Source organism: Botryllus schlosseri, chromosome 10 (genome assembly GCF_051294905.1).
Source record: "Botryllus schlosseri isolate E-star chromosome 10, Bs_hap1, whole genome shotgun sequence".
Classification (NCBI taxonomy): Eukaryota; Metazoa; Chordata; class Ascidiacea; order Stolidobranchia; family Styelidae; genus Botryllus; species Botryllus schlosseri.
This window is the reverse complement of record NC_137245.1, coordinates 4,725,900-4,748,078: the sequence shown is the minus strand read 5'-3', so window position 1 is coordinate 4,748,078 and position 22,179 is coordinate 4,725,900. Positions and strand designations below refer to the sequence as shown.

General features: G+C 39.0%; 1 protein-coding gene and 1 long non-coding RNA gene across 2 annotated transcripts in view; one reads left to right on the top strand and one right to left on the bottom strand.

Moving 5' to 3' along the window:
• Positions 1–21,357, bottom strand: part of LOC145448459 (ryncolin-1-like) — a 112,475-nt gene extending 91,118 nt beyond the window's left edge. The window contains exons 1-2 of the mRNA XM_080326847.1: positions 21,253–21,357; positions 14,301–14,461 (exon numbers count right to left, since the gene is read on the bottom strand). Of these exons, the coding sequence (XP_080182973.1) occupies positions 14,301–14,461; positions 21,253–21,289 (198 nt within the window). The 5' untranslated portion in view covers positions 21,290–21,357. The remainder of the gene's footprint in view (positions 1–14,300; positions 14,462–21,252) is intronic.
• Positions 1,547–3,323, top strand: LOC145448852 (uncharacterized). The gene is made up of 3 exons (XR_013918040.1): positions 1,547–1,721; positions 2,241–2,368; positions 3,185–3,323. It is a non-coding gene; the product is annotated as an uncharacterized LOC145448852 (long non-coding RNA).
• Positions 21,358–22,179: the final 822 nt, after the last annotated feature.

Below are 22,179 nucleotides of genomic sequence, written 5' to 3'. Positions count from 1 at the left end.
GACCTATAAACCTGCCTTTGTGATAGCTAGCCATCGGCTCATTGTATTTCGGATCTGGTACACCCCTGTACACCCCATCCGAGTGGTACACCCTTTGCAAATTATGGTACACCCTACACTGTAAACGAAAATGGTGTGTTTTCGCAATTCACACCCTCGCGTAGGGTGTGTTTTGGGTCAACACACCTATTGGGTACTAAATTTGTCATTTACACCTAAGCTATTGGTGGAAATAAGCCAAATACACCCCCACACACACATACCATAAGATATACACCCCAAGCATTGGCATTTGGGGTGAATTGTTAAAGATTACACCTTTTGTCAGACAAATATGAAGTTTGGGATTCAATCCGCGCTAGCCGCTTCCACAAAACTTGACTGTTGAAGTTTTAAGTCTGTGTCGGTCAGAAGCCTGGTTAAGCAGGCAGGGGTGCGGCAAGTCTGCATTCTTGTTAAATATTCAGTCGAATCACTGTACTGATCATTGTATGGGCACTTAAGAACTTCTCTGCTGTGTCTAACTGTAGGTCGTGTAGGACATATTCTGTTTGGGGTTGAATTATCCACCGAAAATGCGTGTTTTCGCCCACTTTATTGTTGTCCGTGTCTTTAAGGCTTCTTGGGTAGGCTTAGGCAATGTTCCATTGTTCAGTTTTTATGGATTTAACCCGGTTCGATCAAGTAAATTCGCCTACGCATATAGTTTCAGATTCAGTGACAAATAAGCATTCGTTCGTGTGCTACATTGACATGAATGAATAATAGCTAAGTCCGCAATTTCATATTGTAATTCACATTTATCGTGCACTGCGGTACTCGTACTTTGGCTGAAATTTCACCCTGTCTACTATAGTGTGACCGATGTATCTCAAGTGTGTGGCAAAAATACGACAGATTATGAGGTTGTCACGATACTGGTTTATAATTTCTTTCATGTCACGTCAAATGCACAACTGTACATTGTACGTAGGCTATATGTACAAAATATATCGGGCCTATTCCGCACAGCATTAGTGTATAACTACCATATAATGCAGGTTAAGGGTTTTTAGAGTTGGGAATACTAGAAGGAGTTAAATTTCAGCCACAAACTTATATGAGCAGTACGCAATATGGGCGTAGCAAGAATTCAAATTAGAATGGAACACCAGGTTACGTCACGGAACAATCATTGAATTGGGCGAAAGAGGGACTAAATTGGGCAAAGTTTCCTGGTTATTTTCATATCTATATTGATGTTTTATTCACTATTTGGTAGCTTTATGAATTGCACACTAAGCCTAACCGACAATTCGCATACAGCTTTCGGATCGTATCAATGGTTCGATCCATAGCAATTTACAACGTTGTAAATTGCTATGGTTCGATCTATGAAGATAAATCTAGCACTGCAAGACTTTTTGAAGCTTAATATGATGCAATCTGCAGCTTCACAGCTATCAAATCCATATTTCCGATAAATCAATACATACAAATATTCCGGAGATCCTTAACTTCAATATAGTAATTACATCAGTGAGTCAATTGTCACATCACAATGGAATATACAAACCGTCGTCACCAGAACAGCTGCTGCTATGTTTCGCTACAGCTATGTAAAATGTTTCGTTATATGCCGTATTTCCGCGCTTAAGAGACCAGACTGGCTATCGACTGACCGTATTAGTTGTCGCGAATCTGTGAAGAAAGCCTCTTTCGAGATTGAAAATATCTGGATGGTGAGTTACATTTCGTATCGGTTCTATTGTAGTAAAGAACATTTGTTTCGTTGCGTTTCCAGTACAGATCCGATTCCTGTTACTCAGTGTCGCAGCTGTACTGAACAGAATTATATGTAGCAAGTTGGAATTTTAAACGTACCGGTAGTGACGATACATTGAATTCACATAAATTGTTGTATCACCAGTACCGATACCAATCTCCAAGACACAGTAGCTCAATGGCTCTAATGGAGATACTGTTGACAGGTCCAGCATTAGCTATGATTATAAACTACGGTAATTTGGGTTTGAGCGACATCGTTTGTAAGTGCATTGAAAAAAAATCGACTCGATTGTCGTTATATTGATTACCAAAGCACATCACGACCTGTTTAAGTGTAAAGGGTAGCCTACCACTGACTATGCAGAGCTATGTTTATAGGCCTATCACCCTGTCATTATCACTGAGCTATATACACATTATATATTATGTTATGTTATGGTAGGAAGGTAAACATATTATCTATTCTACTTCAGACTTGCATGGGCAAAGATCGCAAATTTGGGGCTCTTGAAGAATGAAATTATCGATTTCTCCTCATGAGAAAACAAGTGTAACATACAAACAGCAAAGGGCTGAAGCATATGAAGCAATGGTATCTGAGGTGAGCAATGGACATTTGATGAAAGCTTTCGATCCCCGTAAATTGGGGCCAGTAAATGTTAATGATATTATGACATGGGTGAAAATATGACGATGCCATATTGCTATCACTATGAATATGAGAGACTTGACTAGGAACAGGCTTACCTCATTGAACATATTTTGCAGTGGCCCCCTCAGACTAGCTGCTAAGAGTATGTGACCCATCAACTAGACTACTTCTTTTGAAATTACTTCTCTGAGCTCTGTTCATATATTTATTTTAATTTGAAGCAGCTTGACATGGATTTGACATAGCCACTTCTATATGCTTGTCATTGAGTAGAAATTGACATCTATTGCTTGAGTAGCAATGCGCACTACTGCGGTCAACTCGGTGTGCAACAATGCACGGATTAGCTGGGTCTTCAATGTTTTGACCAATATGAAGAGGCAAACATAGCCTTGCCAAAGTTTATCAAACTGTCCTTTCGATCAATATAAACAAATCATAATATATGCACTTCTTGACTCATGATATGACATACACACGATCTGTGCATATGCACAAATCTGCTTTTTGTTAGATTCAAGGACTGATTGCTATTAGTAGCAGACTCTTACTCTGTGAATGTGAAATCAAATATGTTGTTGGTGAGTAATATACTATGCGTAGGGGAGTTTCAAAATTGTACTTTAACTCGCTTATTTACAAGCATAAAGCAAGTCAAGGCTACAACATCAGTACACATTTCGGATGTCTTGGGCCTTTCGAATCCAATCCAAATTGTCAACTAAACGTTTACCGTATGCCAAATGGTTATTTTTTCAATTTTAGGATGCTGCTATACAAGCTAATATCAGGGAATTTCAACCAAATCGACGTCACATTTAACGGTAGAAGCGTATGCTGCGAAACAGTAAAGGATCGTTATCAAACAGCTTATATTCCAAGGAAATCATTATCATTCAGCTAATTTGCAAATTTCCATGTATAGGCTAAGCCGCAGTGGTTCCCAACGTGGGCGATTCCTAATCAGACCTGTATCTGCGGTCGCTTTGAATCCATTCTGAAAGTCAATATTGCCCAACTAGAAAACGTTTCGTGTTTTGGATTAATACCAAGTAGTCAAATTTAAATCAAGTCCATGCATCTCTTTCTCTGATTATTTTTCAAATTTTAGGATGCTGCTTAAAGACTGCATGCTGCAAGAGCAAGATTATATCACAGGAACTAACCGAGTTTAGGAGTATGCTGCGACAACTGAAAGACTCGTTATCAAGCCAGCAGGTATTACAACTTTGTTAACGACACCTGATGTCAACTTTCGTAGTCGCATATATGAAGTAAACCAAAGCAGAGATGGTCAAAGTTACTAGCGTTGCTACTCAAGTCTATGTAGAAATACCCCGTCAATTTATACTCAATTACAAGTAGATGCAACAGTTCCCAATACAAGTTAAAACTACGTCAAGTGGAAGTAGAATACGAAATGTCGGAAAAATAGTCAAGTATGGTAAGTAGTTTTTCGGAAGTTTGTACTTTGAAAATTGCAATATGAATCTTCGCGACTAATATAAAATTACTAAGGGCATATGACACTACTAACAGAAAGAATCTTCAAAAATATATCAGTTATTTCTGGTACAGGTGGTGTTGCTAGACTTGGACAACTAGATATTCTAGTTGTCTAATTATAGTAATTGAAGCTATTCTAATTTGTGAAATGTTTCTATGCTCTAATTCTAATTCTAATCGAATTTATGAAATCTTTCTATGGTCTACGGTAATTTTAATTCTAATCTAATGTCTGGGTTTCCTGAAAAGGCTACAGGAGAACTGTATAATGCGAAACGAGCCAAGCTTGCGGTGCAGTAGGGGTGTTCAAAAATGACTTTTTATTCTCAAATTCTACTGGCTACTTGATAAAATTGTTAGGTTACCTAATTGAAGCTTGCACACTAAATTTGGTTTGATTCCAACCAGCAGCCGCATTGCTACTGGAGAAGAAAGTTTTTTTAATTTATTATATTAAAATGAGTCAACATTTTCTGTTCACCCATGAAATTGTTAGGTTGTCTATAAACGATGCCCACAAAATTTGCCACAATTCAAACCAGCCGGAGCGGAGTTACTGATGTCGAAAAATTCGGATTTGAATAAAATAGTATTACGGTGGGAACAACTGTAATAAATGATTAAAGATTCGGTCACCGTAAAAATACTATTATATTAAAATCCAATATTTTTCAACGGCAATAACTCCGCTTCCACTAGTTGGAATTGAGCCAAATCGGTTGAGCATTTTTTCTATAGACAACCTAACAATTTAATGGGGTGAACAGAAAATTTCAATTTTTTTTTTATTCATTTTCATATAATAAATAAAAAACTTTCTTCTCCTGTAGCAATGCGGCTACTGGTTGGAATCGAACCAAATTTGGTGTGCAGGCTTAAATTAGGTAACCTTACAATTTTATCAAGTAGCCAGTACGATTTGAGAAAAATATCCATTTTTGAAGACCCCTAGTGCACATATCAGATGAGTTTAGAATCCAATCCAAATTGTAAACTAAACGTTTATACCTCATGGTTATTATTTCAATTTTAGGATGCTACTATACAAGATCATGTCAGGGCATTTCAACCAGGTCGACGTTGCATTGAACCATAAAACCGTATGCTGCGAAACAGTGATGGATCGTTATCAAACAGCACATATTGCAAGGTAATCATTAGCATCCAGCTAATTTGCTAATTTCCATGTATAAGGCAAGTCAAGGTTTTCTAATCAGACCTGTATCCGCGGTCGCTTTGAATCCATTCTGAAAGTCAATATTGCCCAACTAGAAAACGTTTCGTGTTTTGCATTAATACCAAGTAGTCAAATTTAAATCAAGTCCATGCATCTCTTTCTCTGATTTTCTTCTAATTTTAGGATGCTGCTTAAAGACTGCATGCTGCAAGAGCAAGATTATATCATAGGAACTAACCGAGTTTAGAAGTATGCTGCGAAAACTGAAAGACTCGTTATCAAGCCAGCAGGTATGACAACTTTGGTAATGACACCTGATGTCAACTTTCGTAGTCGCATCTATGAGGTAAACCAAAGCAGAGATGGTCAAAGTTACCAGCGTTGCTACTCAAGTCGATGTAGAAATACCAACTTCAATTTATACTCGATCACAAGCAGATGCAACAGTTCCCAATACAAGTCAAAACTACGCCAAGTGGAAGTAGAATACGAAATGTTGGAAAAATACTCAAGTATGGTACGCAGATTTTCAGAGGATTCTACTTTGAAAATTGCGATATGAATCTTCGCGACTAATATAAAATTACTAATGGCATATGACACTACTAACAGAAAGAATCTTCAAAAATATATTCAGTTATTTCTGATATAGGCGGTGTTGCCAGTATTCTAGTTGTCTAATTATCCTAATTGAAGCTATTCTAATTTGTGAAATGTTTCTATGCTCTAATTCCAATTCTAATCGAATGTATGAAATCTGTCTATGGTCTTATTTTAAGTCTAATCTAATGTCTGGTTTTTCTGGAAATGCTACAGCAGAACTGTATAGTGCGAAACAAGCCAAGCTTGCTGTACGGTAGCGGTGTTAAAAATGAATCTGTATTCTTAAATTCTTCTGGATACTTGGTAAAATTGTTAGATTACGGAATTGAAGCCTAAACACCAAATTTGGTTCAATTCCAACCAGTAGCCGCATTGCTACAGGAGAAGAGTGTTATTTTATTTATTAATTAAAAATTAGTAAAAAAATTCAAAATTTTCTGTTCACCCATGAAATTGTAAGGATGTCTATAGAAACGATGCCCACCAAATTTGGCTCAAATCAAACCAGCCGAAGCGGAGTTATTGATTTCGAAAAATTTGGATTTGAATAAAATAGTATTTACGGTGGACACAACAGTCATAAATGATTAAAGAATCGTTCACCATAAATACTATTTTATTCAAATCCAAAATTTTGCGACGGCAATGACTCCGCTTCCACTGGTTGGAATTGAGCCAAATCGGTTGAGCATTGTTGCTATAGACAACCTAACAATTTAATGGGGTGAACAGAAAATTTTAAATCTTTTTTCATTCATTTTCATATAATAAATAAAAAACTTTCTTCTGTAGCAATGCGGCTACTGCTTGGAATCAAACCAAATTTGGTGTGCAGGCTTCAATTAGGTAACCTAACAATTTTATCAAGTAGCCAGTAGATTTGAAAGAAAAAGTCATTTTTGAACACCCCTACTGTACAGTAGTTATTTGCTATTCTCATGCTCATAAGATGAACTATGATTTGATGATAACGGAGTTTGATTCAACTTCTGACGATTTCAGTAATTCTAATTCTAATCTAATTTGAAAAAAACTGTTAGCTAGAATTATAATTTTAATCTAATTTCCAACTGTGTAGCTCAAATTTTAATTCTACTCTAATTCGAAAAAAGACTTGTAGTTGTAATATAATTCCAATCCAATTTGGAAAAAGGGAACGTTTTCTAGTTGTCCAAGTCTGCCTGTTACATGCGGTTTGCATGAAAACTATCCATCAATTTCCATCTTGTCGATGCCTAATTGCCCACACATACAGTGATCGTGTGTGAACATGTTTCCTATAGCGGTAAGTTCACCCTATCGGACCACAGTCTGTGCTGCAATTCCTTAGCAAGTGTAACATCTGATTTTTTGTAAGTACTTTGTGAAAATATATATACTTTATAATGGCTTCTATTTTTGTGGTCTTTCATTAAGTTATGCATGTTAGCATATATGTGCCTGTTATTTGGGTTGTGAATATGCATTTTGATTTCAGGATGATGCCACAAGTTCTTGCTGAAGATAGTGACTCAGCCTTCGCCGTACAAGAGTGTTTTGCGGAAACCTGGAGGAGGCGACTTCCCAATACTACATGGGCAATGTTCTTCGAGCAGTATTTTCAGTGAATTTTTTTCTCCGTCGCTGGGATCTCTGTTTTTGTTATTTCACGAAATATGTTTCCATTTTATGTTATTATGGTTCAATTGATATCGAATATATGCAACCAATAAAGTTTATTTGCAATAGCGTGCCATTTGGAAGAAGATGCAGGATTTCAAGTGGGGTGTATATATTGAATTTCCGCCCCAATCAATTCTAATGGCTAGGGTGAAATATCCGATATACACCGCAAGGAATGGGGTGGATTCTGGTCATTCACACCGGCAGGGTTACGTAAGTTCTGTTTTCGTGTACCACCTTTTGGGGTGTGTATAACCACTCTTTTCGCTAAGAGTGTAGGGTGTACGACAACCCCGGTTGAAGAGCACTGGTATAGAGCATCTGCAGATCATTTGTTACGCCACAGCCCCTTATTTCGGATGTGCTATATTCCTTTATGCACGTCGAAGCAAACAGTTGATTTCCCGATTAACAAAAACAAATTCGTTTCTCTGCCTAATTCGGCCAAAATTGAACGGAACCGAATCAGGCGGTGTCGACTGTAATTAAACGCTCCATATCACTAATATTCAAATGGCGTCATAATGAGGGAGACTCGAATACTCTACTAGAAGACTAATACTCGATTCAGAATCAAATCAGTCACGTACTCGATTTTGCCAAGTCTCATTCACGATGTATTAAAGGTGTTCGAGTTCATCAGTCATGATATTTAATTTCTCGCTGTAAATTCTAAAGGTTTCCTTGTATGCAGATTCGTTAAATCACGATCACCGGCTTGCGAATATATCGAGAGAGACGATGAACAAAGTCGCAATTCTCCAAGAAAAAATGCATGGTGAGTATAACTTATTCAAATGTTTCCAGCCGTAATGAAAGCTGTTACAGTCTCGGACTGACATCGATCGCTCTATGCCTAAAAAAGCAGGTGAAAGCAGATTTACATACTATGATGGAACATGACTATTTAATGATATAACATGATCAGATTGTAATGTTATTTGCGTCATTACTTTGATTCTCTGGCGTTTGATGTCACGGGAGATATGTGATATAATTACGGGCGAAGCGGACGGTCGTATTGGTTGTTCTTCTGCTGTTGTCAACCACTCATCCAACAGTTTGATTAGTGCTATCGCGTTCGTTATGTAGCATATGAGGGTTTTGTTATGCAGCCCTAACGACATAATGGCAAGGAATATTAAGGTTATTGAAGTTCAAAATCATAATTATGGGCAGGGCTCGCCAGCTCCAAATGGGTGGGGAGCCACTTTTTCAACTTGGAAGAGGTCGTGGCCGCAATAACGTAAAACCGAGACAAAACAGGCCATTCTAGGGTTGCATTTAAAGCAAACGGCGTTTAAGAACACTTTGTTCAAAACGTGTTTTAAACAGTCTTTTAAACAAAGGCATTTTTATAAATAATTTTTTTTTTAAAGTTGTAAAATTATGCCATAATTGTGTAAATACTTTTCATAAAACATGTTGTATGACCCTACGGACAGTTTTCCGCACATAATACAGTGAACGTATATATCGATATGGGATGGCTGGAATCCCTAACAACATTAATAGTACATATATTCCGTCAAAGGATCTATATTAACCCAATATTTCATTTGTCAATGTCAATACACTATGACGTCATGGCTTTAGAAAAAGCAATAATACAGTAAAAATATATTTTAAATTAGGGCCTTCTTTTGAACATGTTTAAAATTTAGTCTTGTTTTAAATGCAACTCTAGGCCATGCAGTCCAAAAAACACGTCTTTCATACTTCATGCTAGTACATCATTGTGCGTTTTCTAACTAGGTACCGCAAAAGAAACAATGTTTATTAGTAGACAAAGCTTCATATAATTTCCTTCGATAAATGGTCTCGAGGCGTGCGCAATATTTCAGATAGGACAAACATGCGTCAACAGAGCCACTTTGTTGTTCTAGGCAGTGTTGGGATGACTTGAGTCGTGACTTGACTTGACTTGAGTCATTTCGCAAATATGACTTGACTTGACTCGGCGTTTCAGAAATGTGGATTGAATCATGACTCCGTGCAAAATTTACGAGTCAATTTCAAGTCATTATGTCGATAAAAACGGCGGATCTTGCATATATTCGGAGTGTACCGCGATACGCTGGTGTGACCTGTGAGAGTGAGCAATCAATCAATGATTTTGCGTTTTACTGAGCCTACATTGTTCGATCACAAATAAATTGACCGCAAACAAAGTGATCGGAGTTCGTAAACTAGTAGTAAAGTAATCTAATGGCAAAGTATATCTCTCTTTTTCTATAGAATGCTCATTGTGGTCGTTACCCACCTTAACCAAACCTTTGTATTACTCGTCAACCAACGCCGCAGGCTTAAATTGTATCCCACAGATGTCTAGTAAGCTATTGTATTGCATCATATCAATTGGTCTATAGTTCTACGTATATACGTGAGCGATACGAAGCCTCTTCTGCTGGTATTATTATATGTAAAAATCATGATAGTGGCGCTTATCACGGCACAGGTTTTGTGCGCCACTTCTATACTTGTTTTTACAATGAATTTGCATTATCAAAATATATACAGCATCGCTCAGTTCTATGGGTATTCTAACATGCACATTCAATATAAGGAGCTAGCCGACAATATACAAACACGACATTCGGTTATACAAAATAATGAAAATATGGTTGGCGGTACTAAACTTGAGTATTGCTTTCACAACTACATTCATTGCAGTAAAGAATTTATTAACTAGAAGACTTTTCGTGTGCCCCTTATCGAGAGTTAACGGCACAATAATAAGCATACAGAGAGAGATTCAAACGAAAACCAAAAAGGCAAAGTATGACGTAATAATACAATAATAAAAAATTAACGCTAGGCAAAGTCAGCTGTACCGGTAGTCATAACAAGAGACGAGAGAAAATCAAATTATACTATAATAGACGGAGGACAACACACAAACAAATAGCGGTATATATTAATGGGAAATTTTGAGATTATATAGAAACTCTTTCTGCCGACATAAATCCGAATTGGTCAATTTTATTATGGTTGACTCCAAGACAGACAGATGGAAGGCAGATCTGCATTTAGCAATCACAGTGAACATACCGTCATTGTAATGACTGGCACACACCGGGTAGTTCATTAAATGTTGACCAATTGCAGAGTTGAACGCTGAGACCTGGTTATAGGAAGCAGAGTCAACGGCTTCCTTACACCGACGAACAAGTGCAGATCGATCGATAGGCTTGTTCACTGACCTAATCGATTTAGGCACATGTTGGTTCACTCGTTCAGCCAACCGCAAAGATGTGCGACCCACATACCGACTATCACAGTGGCATTGGAATTTATATACAATATTACTTGTTTGTAAAGCAGGGAGCACATCCTTGCGAGTTTGAGGCATGAGCGGCCTAGTCATGAACACCACTCGGGTATTTAGCATAAAATAGCACGATTGCACTGATGACCGGATTTGATTAGAAAAGCCGACTGACAGATCTGCAGATCTGCCTTCCATCTGTCTGTCTTGGAGTCAACCATAATAAAATTGACCAATTCGGATTTATGTCGGCAGAAAGAGTTTCTATATAATCTCAAAATTTCCCATTAATATATACCGCTATTTGTTTGTGTGTTGTCCTCCGTCTATTATAGTATAATTTGATTTTCTCTCGTCTCTTGTTATGACTACCGGTACAGCTGACTTTGCCTAGCGTTAATTTTTTATTATTGTATTATTACGTCATACTTTGCCTTTTTGGTTTTCGTTTGAATCTCTCTCTGTATGCTTATTATTGTGCCGTTAACTCTCGATAAGGGGCACACGAAAAGTCTTCTAGTTAATAAATTCTTTACTGCAATGAATGTAGTTGTGAAAGCAATACAAAATAATGAATACACAACATGTATTAGCTATAGGTCGTCCCAAAGATATCACGAATTGTAGGCCTACAACATAATCCAATATCGTTGGATCTGTTAAAACGTCTTTCAACTCCCAATTTATTAGGCTCACTCGCGCAGCATGATGAATTTGTCTCCTTTGATGTTGATATCTCACACAATGTAACAAAAAGTGCTCTATAGATTCTTCTGCATTACATTGCTGACACAGAGGAGTCTCAGAACAACGGATCTCATGCAGATGTTGATTCAGTCTGTAATGGCCGCTTCTTAATCTCAGTACAATTATGTCTCTTCGCCGTGTTCCAATTTGAGCTATATCGTCGGTAATTGATGGTCGCAGATTCTTATACGCTCTTCCGGTCTCAGTGCTGTGGTATCTGATCCCATTCCCATTTACAATGGCAGTGCATCACGCAGAGGTAATAAGCGATTGTTCCCTTCATCCCTTCTTGACGCAGCGTCTTTGGCTAATTGATCGGCGATTTCGTTACCACGAATACCAGCATATATATCGTTCACAACGTAGTCATTGACCGATCCATGATTGGCGGCGGCGGTTAGGACACTCAAACTGTCACTTACCATAGCAATTTTACTCTGGGTGTTCCTTTCAACCCACAATAATGCATCTTGATGGCATGCAACTCTACATAAAATATTGAAAAACATTTAGGAAGCGTCACGGACAATTTTACATTCAACCGAGGAATTTTGCTGGTATATTTAACTCTCTATAGCAGTGGTTCTCAACCTTTTTTGACACACGCCCCCCTTGGAGATGGTCAAAAATTTCGCGCCCCCCTGACCCCCTTGCATTTATCGTCATGTCGAAAAGAGGACATCATCTAATACAGAGGTGGGCAACGTTTTTGATAATCATGGCCGCATTTCGATTGCTTATGTAGCGTAAGGCCGCATTCAAGGGCATAGCCGCAATGAACGATCTGGACGCAAAATTCCTATGGTAAACTGCCCGGTGTCGATATCCATTCGCGGTAAACTCCGGACTATTCTACTTTTTCACAATGGCCTATTGTACGCACCGAAATCGCGAGTGGCATGTTATGAATAGTTGCTGGGAGGTGAATATTGTCGCGCAGAGCGCGAAAATTTTTCAGGGCCGCGAACGAATTGTTATTTCTTGCCAATTCCCATTCCGGCTCAGATTAAGAAGAGCGCTACTGCATTAAAATCGAAAAATGAAGTCTAGTTGAATTGCGCGGAGGGCGAAGAAAATTTCAAGATTAATTAAAATCTCTCGAAAATGCGGAAGTGAATTCGTAATTGCAATGCATGTCTACGGCCGCCAACACATACTAATTGAATTGGGCGTCGACGGCCGCTCAAATTCCCTTCTACGGCACAGGCTGCCCACCCCTGATCTAATAGTATACATAAGGTATATCTTACGCCAATTTTGAATCTGCATTCCAGTTGTTGAGTCTTTTACATTGCTGACAACTTCCTCCAAACATTGAACAAGACATCCATTAATTAATTTCAAGGTAGGTCACCCTGAGACTAATCCTGATGCTGGTAGTGAGTACAGAGAGCAAGACGTCGTTCTGTCCTGCCAGGCTAAATTTGATCAGTTTTGGAAATTAATTAAATTCTGTTGATTTATAGCCTAATTGAGGGCGAAACCGGGCAAACTATGTAGCATCTAAGTCTGTCTTAGGCAGTGCAGGTCGCAAGCTACTAACAAGAGCTGCCCAGTGCGACAAGCTTTAGGCTACTATCAAAGCTTAGAAGCAATGAATGACTTACACGTGGAAATTGCTCTCTATATCTCCAAAGAATTGCAAAAATTTGCTCAAATGAAGTTGAAATCAGACTATACTCCGTGGAGCGCGGTTGCTAGAATTTGTATTTTGCAAGCTTTCTTGAATATGGAATAAATTTCATCTTCATTAATCGTCTTCTCATAATGGATGTGAAACACATGTTCAGACACGTACAATTTGTACTGACTTTTTCAATTTCTCGCGCCCCCCCCCTATACTGACTTCGTCAATTTCTCGCGCCCCCCCCCTGAGAGCCTCCCGCGCCCCCCAGGTTGAGAACCCATGCTCTATAGTCTATTGGTTGATCGATTCCAAATATATGGCAGCTTCAAACAGCTCTGAACATGCCATGGCACAATTATGCCTCGTACGACGAAAATCAACTTGACTTGAATTGTGACTTGACTCGGGACTTGACTTAACTCGACTTAACTAGAGTTGACTCGACTTGAATCGAGTCACCTCCAAAAATCGAGTGAACCGACGCTTGACTCGAGTCACCTTTAAAATCGATCGACTTGACTTGACTCGAGTCAAAATGTGCTGACTCGAATGTAGTGACTTGATCCCAACACTGTTCGAAGTTCCGGTAACTTTAGTTCCGCTTTGAATTTAGCGTATTTGGGCTTGTTAGCAAATCTGATTATCATAGAAAAAAGGCAGCAGCCCAAAAGGGCGAATGATACTCTCGGACACAAATTGGCAAAAACTGTACTAATTTTTTTTAGACACGCCCCCCTTTATGACAGTGAAATACTTCCTGCCCCCCTTATCGTCATATCACACAATGAAACCAACCAGAATGTTGGCAATCCTAACAGATAGTTTGATGGTATGAAAGGTTATGGCTGTTGATAGAGAGAAAAATAAAAAGCGCCTGTTTTACTGAAATGAGTTCAACAACAATCCGATATTGATATGTCCAAGCACCAAATAATTCAGGCCAAATAAGCTCAGCTGTATATAGAGGCGAGAGGAGTAATATAGAGAAATATACAAGTAACAATATCATTGAGCGAATTCATTCATTCACTTTACATGTTCTCTGCACCTGGCACAGCTAGGAGTCTTCACGACGTAATTATTATCGATTTTGATGTATAATAAGGGAAGATAAGTCTTGTTTTCGCCGTTAACTAATTCCGTTCGCTCCTATCGGACGAATAAGAGAAGGTCGCCAACATTCAAATGACCGCGCAATGCTTTGTAAATCTCTGTGGTCATTTGACCCAAAAGGTTGGACACTCTTGGTATAGTCCCAAGTCATTTGTTACAATATTCAATATGCACTCACAATCCAATTTCCTCCGTCTGTTGTAACATCACAGTATATTTCTTTGGTGTCAAAATACGACGGAATAAATATATCGATCAATCCCCCGGTAGCGTTAAGTGATTTTACCGTGTCTTCAGTGAAATTATTACAATTTCTCGGCGCAAACAAGAATCCAATCTCTAAAATGAAATATAAAATAAATAACAATCGACGGAATTTCAAGATATAACTCCGTCACATTCACTTTCGTTTCATTTGCGGTCAACCATCCTCTTTACATTGGTCAAATTCACCTTGACGACTTTAACGAAATATATTGGTATAACGCCATTTTAATAATAGTCAATAAGGAGTTGGTAAACCTTACGTAATTCCCTGAACTGAAACCTGATAACACCTTTGTGAGTCGTATATTTTGTCGTTTGAACGTAGATAACAAAGTATGAAATCGTACGATGTTTTGGTGCATAAACTCACTCGTGGCTATTCGAAACATGCGTAGGTAATACCACGTAGAGACATCGATTCACATTCATTCATAACTATTTCTCTGATTCGGAAGCCGATTGCATTGCCGTACGTGATTCAATAAAGTTACAAGTCGTGGAGACAGAAACAAAATATATTCGTCAGAGTGATCCATCGAATGCGTATGCAATAGACAGGCTTCGTGGTACATCAGCCAACAAGGCCGTACGGCGTGGTTACGCCGGTCGTTGAACGCAAGGGAACACGCAGCCAATCGTAACCGCAACCTTCTGGAGTCAATAATACATCTTGGAGTCAGATATACAATTATAACAACTACAAACATTCGCTCTGCGTTATAACGACTTAACCGAACGGTTCGGGCGGCCCTGATGGTCCAGCTTTGCCAACTTGAGTTAATTCAGTCGGGCCAGTATTTTGATGCATGGCAACATAAACTTTTACATTGTTAGCACTACAATGTCTCGGAACATCCAATCTGTTACTTGATACTGGCTGCTTGTGGAGTATTCTAGGCCAAATTTAGAGCAATAATTCAAAAATTCATTATTATTACAGCATTGATTCAAGTATCAGTACCCCTGTTCAAAATTACTTCTCGCCGTATGTAATCGACTTAGCTATAACATAGTTTGTTTGTGGTATGCATGGTGTGTGTTGCATACTTTGGTCATTTACACCAGGTCAATGTTCGTCATTTTAATTCCGTAGATGTCGACTTGTAGCGCCGCCCACTTCTTAGCTTTTTTAAGACACCGAATACAAGGATGAGACGGCAAGAAGGAGCCTAGACAAACCACCAACACTTAAGTAGGAATTCTGGAGTCGACCTCGGTCGTACTCGAACCCGCAACCCGGATCATACCAATATGATATCTACGCTCTCTCGTCACAATATAACACAGTTACTTCAGTTTTTGCCAATTTGTGTCCGAGAGTATCATTCGCCCTTTTGGGCTGCTGCCTTTTTTCTATGATAATCAGATTTGCTAACAAGCCCAAATACGCTAAATTCAAAGCGGAACTAAAGTTACCGGAACTTCGAACAGTGTTGGGATCAAGTCACTACATTCGAGTCAGCACATTTTGACTCGAGTCAAGTCAAGTCGATCGATTTTAAAGGTGACTCGAGTCAAGCGTCGGTTCACTCGATTTTTGGAGGTGACTCGATTCAAGTCGAGTCAACTCTAGTTAAGTCGAGTTAAGTCAAGTCCCGAGTCAAGTCACAATTCAAGTCAAGTTGATTTTCGTCGTACGAGGCATAATTGTGCCATGGCATGTTCAGAGCTGTTTGAAGCTGCCATATATTTGGAATCGATCAACCAATAGACTATAGAGCAGGGGTTCTCAACCTGGGGGGCGCGGGAGGCTCTCAGGGGGGGCGCGAGAAATTGACGAAGTCAGTATAGGGGGGGGCGCGAGAAATTGAAAAAGTCAGTACAAATTGTACGTGTCTGAACATGTGTTTCACATCCATTATGAGAAGACGATTAATGAAGATGAAATTTATTCCATATTCAAGAAAGCTTGCAAAATACAAATTCTAGCAACCGCGCTCCACGGAGTATAGTCTGATTTCAACTTCATTTGAGCAAATTTTTGCAATTCTTTGGAGATATAGAGAGCAATTTCCACGTGTAAGTCATTCATTGCTTCTAAGCTTTGATAGTAGCCTAAAGCTTGTCGCACTGGGCAGCTCTTGTTAGTAGCTTGCGACCTGCACTGCCTAAGACAGACTTAGATGCTACATAGTTTGCCCGGTTTCGCCCTCAATTAGGCTATAAATCAACAGAATTTAATTAATTTCCAAAACTGATCAAATTTAGCCTGGCAGGACAGAACGACGTCTTGCTCTCTGTACTCACTACCAGCATCAGGATTAGTCTCAGGGTGACCTACCTTGAAATTAATTAATGGATGTCTTGTTCAATGTTTGGAGGAAGTTGTCAGCAATGTAAAAGACTCAACAACTGGAATGCAGATTCAAAATTGGCGTAAGATATACCTTATGTATACTATTAGATCAGGGGTGGGCAGCCTGTGCCGTAGAAGGGAATTTGAGCGGCCGTCGACGCCCAATTCAATTAGTATGTGTTGGCGGCCGTAGACATGCATTGCAATTACGAATTCACTTCCGCATTTTCGAGAGATTTTAATTAATCTTGAAATTTTCTTCGCCCTCCGCGCAATTCAACTAGACTTCATTTTTCGATTTTAATGCAGTAGCGCTCTTCTTAATCTGAGCCGGAATGGGAATTGGCAAGAAATAACAATTCGTTCGCGGCCCTGAAAAATTTTCGCGCTCTGCGCGACAATATTCACCTCCCAGCAACTATTCATAACATGCCACTCGCGATTTCGGTGCGTACAATAGGCCATTGTGAAAAAGTAGAATAGTCCGGAGTTTACCGCGAATGGATATCGACACCGGGCAGTTTACCATAGGAATTTTGCGTCCAGATCGTTCATTGCGGCTATGCCCTTGAATGCGGCCTTACGCTACATAAGCAATCGAAATGCGGCCATGATTATCAAAAACGTTGCCCACCTCTGTATTAGATGATGTCCTCTTTTCGACATGACGATAAATGCAAGGGGGTCAGGGGGGCGCGAAATTTTTGACCATCTCCAAGGGGGGCGTGTGTCAAAAAAGGTTGAGAACCACTGCTATAGAGAGTTAAATATACCAGCAAAATTCCTCGGTTGAATGTAAAATTGTCCGTGACGCTTCCTAAATGTTTTTCAATATTTTATGTAGAGTTGCATGCCATCAAGATGCATTATTGTGGGTTGAAAGGAACACCCAGAGTAAAATTGCTATGGTAAGTGACAGTTTGAGTGTCCTAACCGCCGCCGCCAATCATGGATCGGTCAATGACTACGTTGTGAACGATATATATGCTGGTATTCGTGGTAACGAAATCGCCGATCAATTAGCCAAAGACGCTGCGTCAAGAAGGGATGAAGGGAACAATCGCTTATTACCTCTGCGTGATGCACTGCCATTGTAAATGGGAATGGGATCAGATACCACAGCACTGAGACCGGAAGAGCGTATAAGAATCTGCGACCATCAATTACCGACGATATAGCTCAAATTGGAACACGGCGAAGAGACATAATTGTACTGAGATTAAGAAGCGGCCATTGCAGACTGAATCAACATCTGCATGAGATCCGTTGTTCTGAGACTCCTCTGTGTCAGCAATGTAATGCAGAAGAATCTATAGAGCACTTTTTGTTACATTGTGTGAGATATCAACATCAAAGGAGACAAATTCATCATGCTGCGCGAGTGAGCCTAATAAATTGGGAGTTGAAAGACGTTTTAACAGATCCAACGATATTGGATTATGTTGTAGGCCTACAATTCGTGATATCTTTGGGACGACCTATAGCTAATACATGTTGTGTATTCATTATTTTGTATTGCTTTCACAACTACATTCATTGCAGTAAAGAATTTATTAACTAGAAGACTTTTCGTGTGCCCCTTATCGAGAGTTAACGGCACAATAATAAGCATACAGAGAGAGATTCAAACGAAAACCAAAAAGGCAAAGTATGACGTAATAATACAATAATAAAAAATTAACGCTAGGCAAAGTCAGCTGTACCGGTAGTCATAACAAGAGACGAGAGAAAATCAAATTATACTATAATAGACGGAGGACAACACACAAACAAATAGCGGTATATATTAATGGGAAATTTTGAGATTATATAGAAACTCTTTCTGCCGACATAAATCCGAATTGGTCAATTTTATTATGGTTGACTCCAAGACAGACAGATGGAAGGCAGATCTGCAGATCTGTCAGTCGGCTTTTCTAATCAAATCCGGTCATCAGTGCAATCGTGCTATTTTATGCTAAATACCCGAGTGGTGTTCATGACTAGGCCGCTCATGCCTCAAACTCGCAAGGATGTGCTCCCTGCTTTACAAACAAGTAATATTGTATATAAATTCCAATGCCACTGTGATAGTCGGTATGTGGGTCGCACATCTTTGCGGTTGGCTGAACGAGTGAACCAACATGTGCCTAAATCGATTAGGTCAGTGAACAAGCCTATCGATCGATCTGCACTTGTTCGTCGGTGTAAGGAAGCCGTTGACTCTGCTTCCTATAACCAGGTCTCAGCGTTCAACTCTGCAATTGGTCAACATTTAATGAACTACCCGGTGTGTGCCAGTCATTACAATGACGGTATGTTCACTGTGATTGCTAAATGCAGATCTGCCTTCCATCTGTCTGTCTTGGAGTCAACCATAATAAAATTGACCAATTCGGATTTATGTCGGCAGAAAGAGTTTCTATATAATCTCAAAATTTCCCATTAATATATACCGCTATTTGTTTGTGTGTTGTCCTCCGTCTATTATAGTATAATTTGATTTTCTCTCGTCTCTTGTTATGACTACCGGTACAGCTGACTTTGCCTAGCGTTAATTTTTTATTATTGTATTATTACGTCATACTTTGCCTTTTTGGTTTTCGTTTGAATCTCTCTCTGTATGCTTATTATTGTGCCGTTAACTCTCGATAAGGGGCACACGAAAAGTCTTCTAGTTAATAAATTCTTTACTGCAATGAATGTAGTTGTGAAAGCAATACTCAAGTTTAGTACCGCCAACCATATTTTCATTATTTTGTATAACCGAATGTCGTGTTTGTATATTGTCGGCTAGCTCCTTATATTGAATGTGCATGTTAGAATACCCATAGAACTGAGCGATGCTGTATATATTTTGATAATGCAAATTCATTGTAAAAACAAGTATAGAAGTGGCGCACAAAACCTGTGCCGTGATAAGCGCCACTATCATGATTTTTACATATAATAATACCAGCAGAAGAGGCTTCGTATCGCTCACGTATATACGTAGAACTATAGACCAATTGATATGATGCAATACAATAGCTTACTAGACATCTGTGGGATACAATTTAAGCCTGCGGCGTTGGTTGACGAGTAATACAAAGGTTTGGTTAAGGTGGGTAACGACCACAATGAGCATTCTATAGAAAAAGAGAGATATACTTTGCCATTAGATTACTTTACTACTAGTTTACGAACTCCGATCACTTTGTTTGCGGTCAATTTATTTGTGATCGAACAATGTAGGCTCAGTAAAACGCAAAATCATTGATTGATTGCTCACTCTCACAGGTCACACCAGCGTATCGCGGTACACTCCGAATATATGCAAGATCCGCCGTTTTTATCGACATAATGACTTGAAATTGACTCGTAAATTTTGCACGGAGTCATGATTCAATCCACATTTCTGAAACGCCGAGTCAAGTCAAGTCATATTTGCGAAATGACTCAAGTCAAGTCAAGTCACGACTCAAGTCATCCCAACACTGCCTAGAACAACAAAGTGGCTCTGTTGACGCATGTTTGTCCTATCTGAAATATTGCGCACGCCTCGAGACCATTTATCGAAGGAAATTATATGAAGCTTTGTCTACTAATAAACATTGTTTCTTTTGCGGTACCTAGTTAGAAAACGCACAATGATGTACTAGCATGAAGTATGAAAGACGTGTTTTTTGGACTGCATGGCCTAGAGTTGCATTTAAAACAAGACTAAATTTTAAACATGTTCAAAAGAAGGCCCTAATTTAAAATATATTTTTACTGTATTATTGCTTTTTCTAAAGCCATGACGTCATAGTGTATTGACATTGACAAATGAAATATTGGGTTAATATAGATCCTTTGACGGAATATATGTACTATTAATGTTGTTAGGGATTCCAGCCATCCCATATCGATATATACGTTCACTGTATTATGTGCGGAAAACTGTCCGTAGGGTCATACAACATGTTTTATGAAAAGTATTTACACAATTATGGCATAATTTTACAACTTTAAAAAAAAAATTATTTATAAAAATGCCTTTGTTTAAAAGACTGTTTAAAACACGTTTTGAACAAAGTGTTCTTAAACGCCGTTTGCTTTAAATGCAACCCTAGAATGGCCTGTTTTGTCTCGGTTTTACGTTATTGCGGCCACGACCTCTTCCAAGTTGAAAAAGTGGCTCCCCACCCATTTGGAGCTGGCGAGCCCTGCCCATAATTATGATTTTGAACTTCAATAAGCTTAATATTCCTTGCCATTATGTCGTTAGGGCTGCATAACAAAACCCTCATATGCTACATAACGAACGCGATAGCACTAATCAAACTGTTGGATGAGTGGTTGACAACAGCAGAAGAACAACCAATACGACCGTCCGCTTCGCCCGTAATTATATCACATATCTCCCGTGACATCAAACGCCAGAGAATCAAAGTAATGACGCAAATAACATTACAATCTGATCATGTTATATCATTAAATAGTCATGTTCCATCATAGTATGTAAATCTGCTTTCACCTGCTTTTTTAGGCATAGAGCGATCGATGTCAGTCCGAGACTGTAACAGCTTTCATTACGGCTGGAAACATTTGAATAAGTTATACTCACCATGCATTTTTTCTTGGAGAATTGCGACTTTGTTCATCGTCTCTCCCGATATATTCGCAAGCCGGTGATCGTGATTTAACGAATCTGCATACAAGGAAACCTTTAGAATTTACAGCGAGAAATTAAATATCATGACTGATGAACTCGAACACCTTTAATACATCGTGAATGAGACTTGGCAAAATCGAGTACGTGACTGATTTGATTCTGAATCGAGTATTAGTCTTCTAGTAGAGTATTCGAGTCTCCCTCATTATGACGCCATTTGAATATTAGTGATATGGAGCGTTTAATTACAGTCGACACCGCCTGATTCGGTTCCGTTCAATTTTGGCCGAATTAGGCAGAGAAACGAATTTGTTTTTGTTAATCGGGAAATCAACTGTTTGCTTCGACGTGCATAAAGGAATATAGCACATCCGAAATAAGGGGCTGTGGCGTAACAAATGATCTGCAGATGCTCTATACCAGTGCTCTTCAACCGGGGTTGTCGTACACCCTACACTCTTAGCGAAAAGAGTGGTTATACACACCCCAAAAGGTGGTACACGAAAACAGAACTTACGTAACCCTGCCGGTGTGAATGACCAGAATCCACCCCATTCCTTGCGGTGTATATCGGATATTTCACCCTAGCCATTAGAATTGATTGGGGCGGAAATTCAATATATACACCCCACTTGAAATCCTGCATCTTCTTCCAAATGGCACGCTATTGCAAATAAACTTTATTGGTTGCATATATTCGATATCAATTGAACCATAATAACATAAAATGGAAACATATTTCGTGAAATAACAAAAACAGAGATCCCAGCGACGGAGAAAAAAATTCACTGAAAATACTGCTCGAAGAACATTGCCCATGTAGTATTGGGAAGTCGCCTCCTCCAGGTTTCCGCAAAACACTCTTGTACGGCGAAGGCT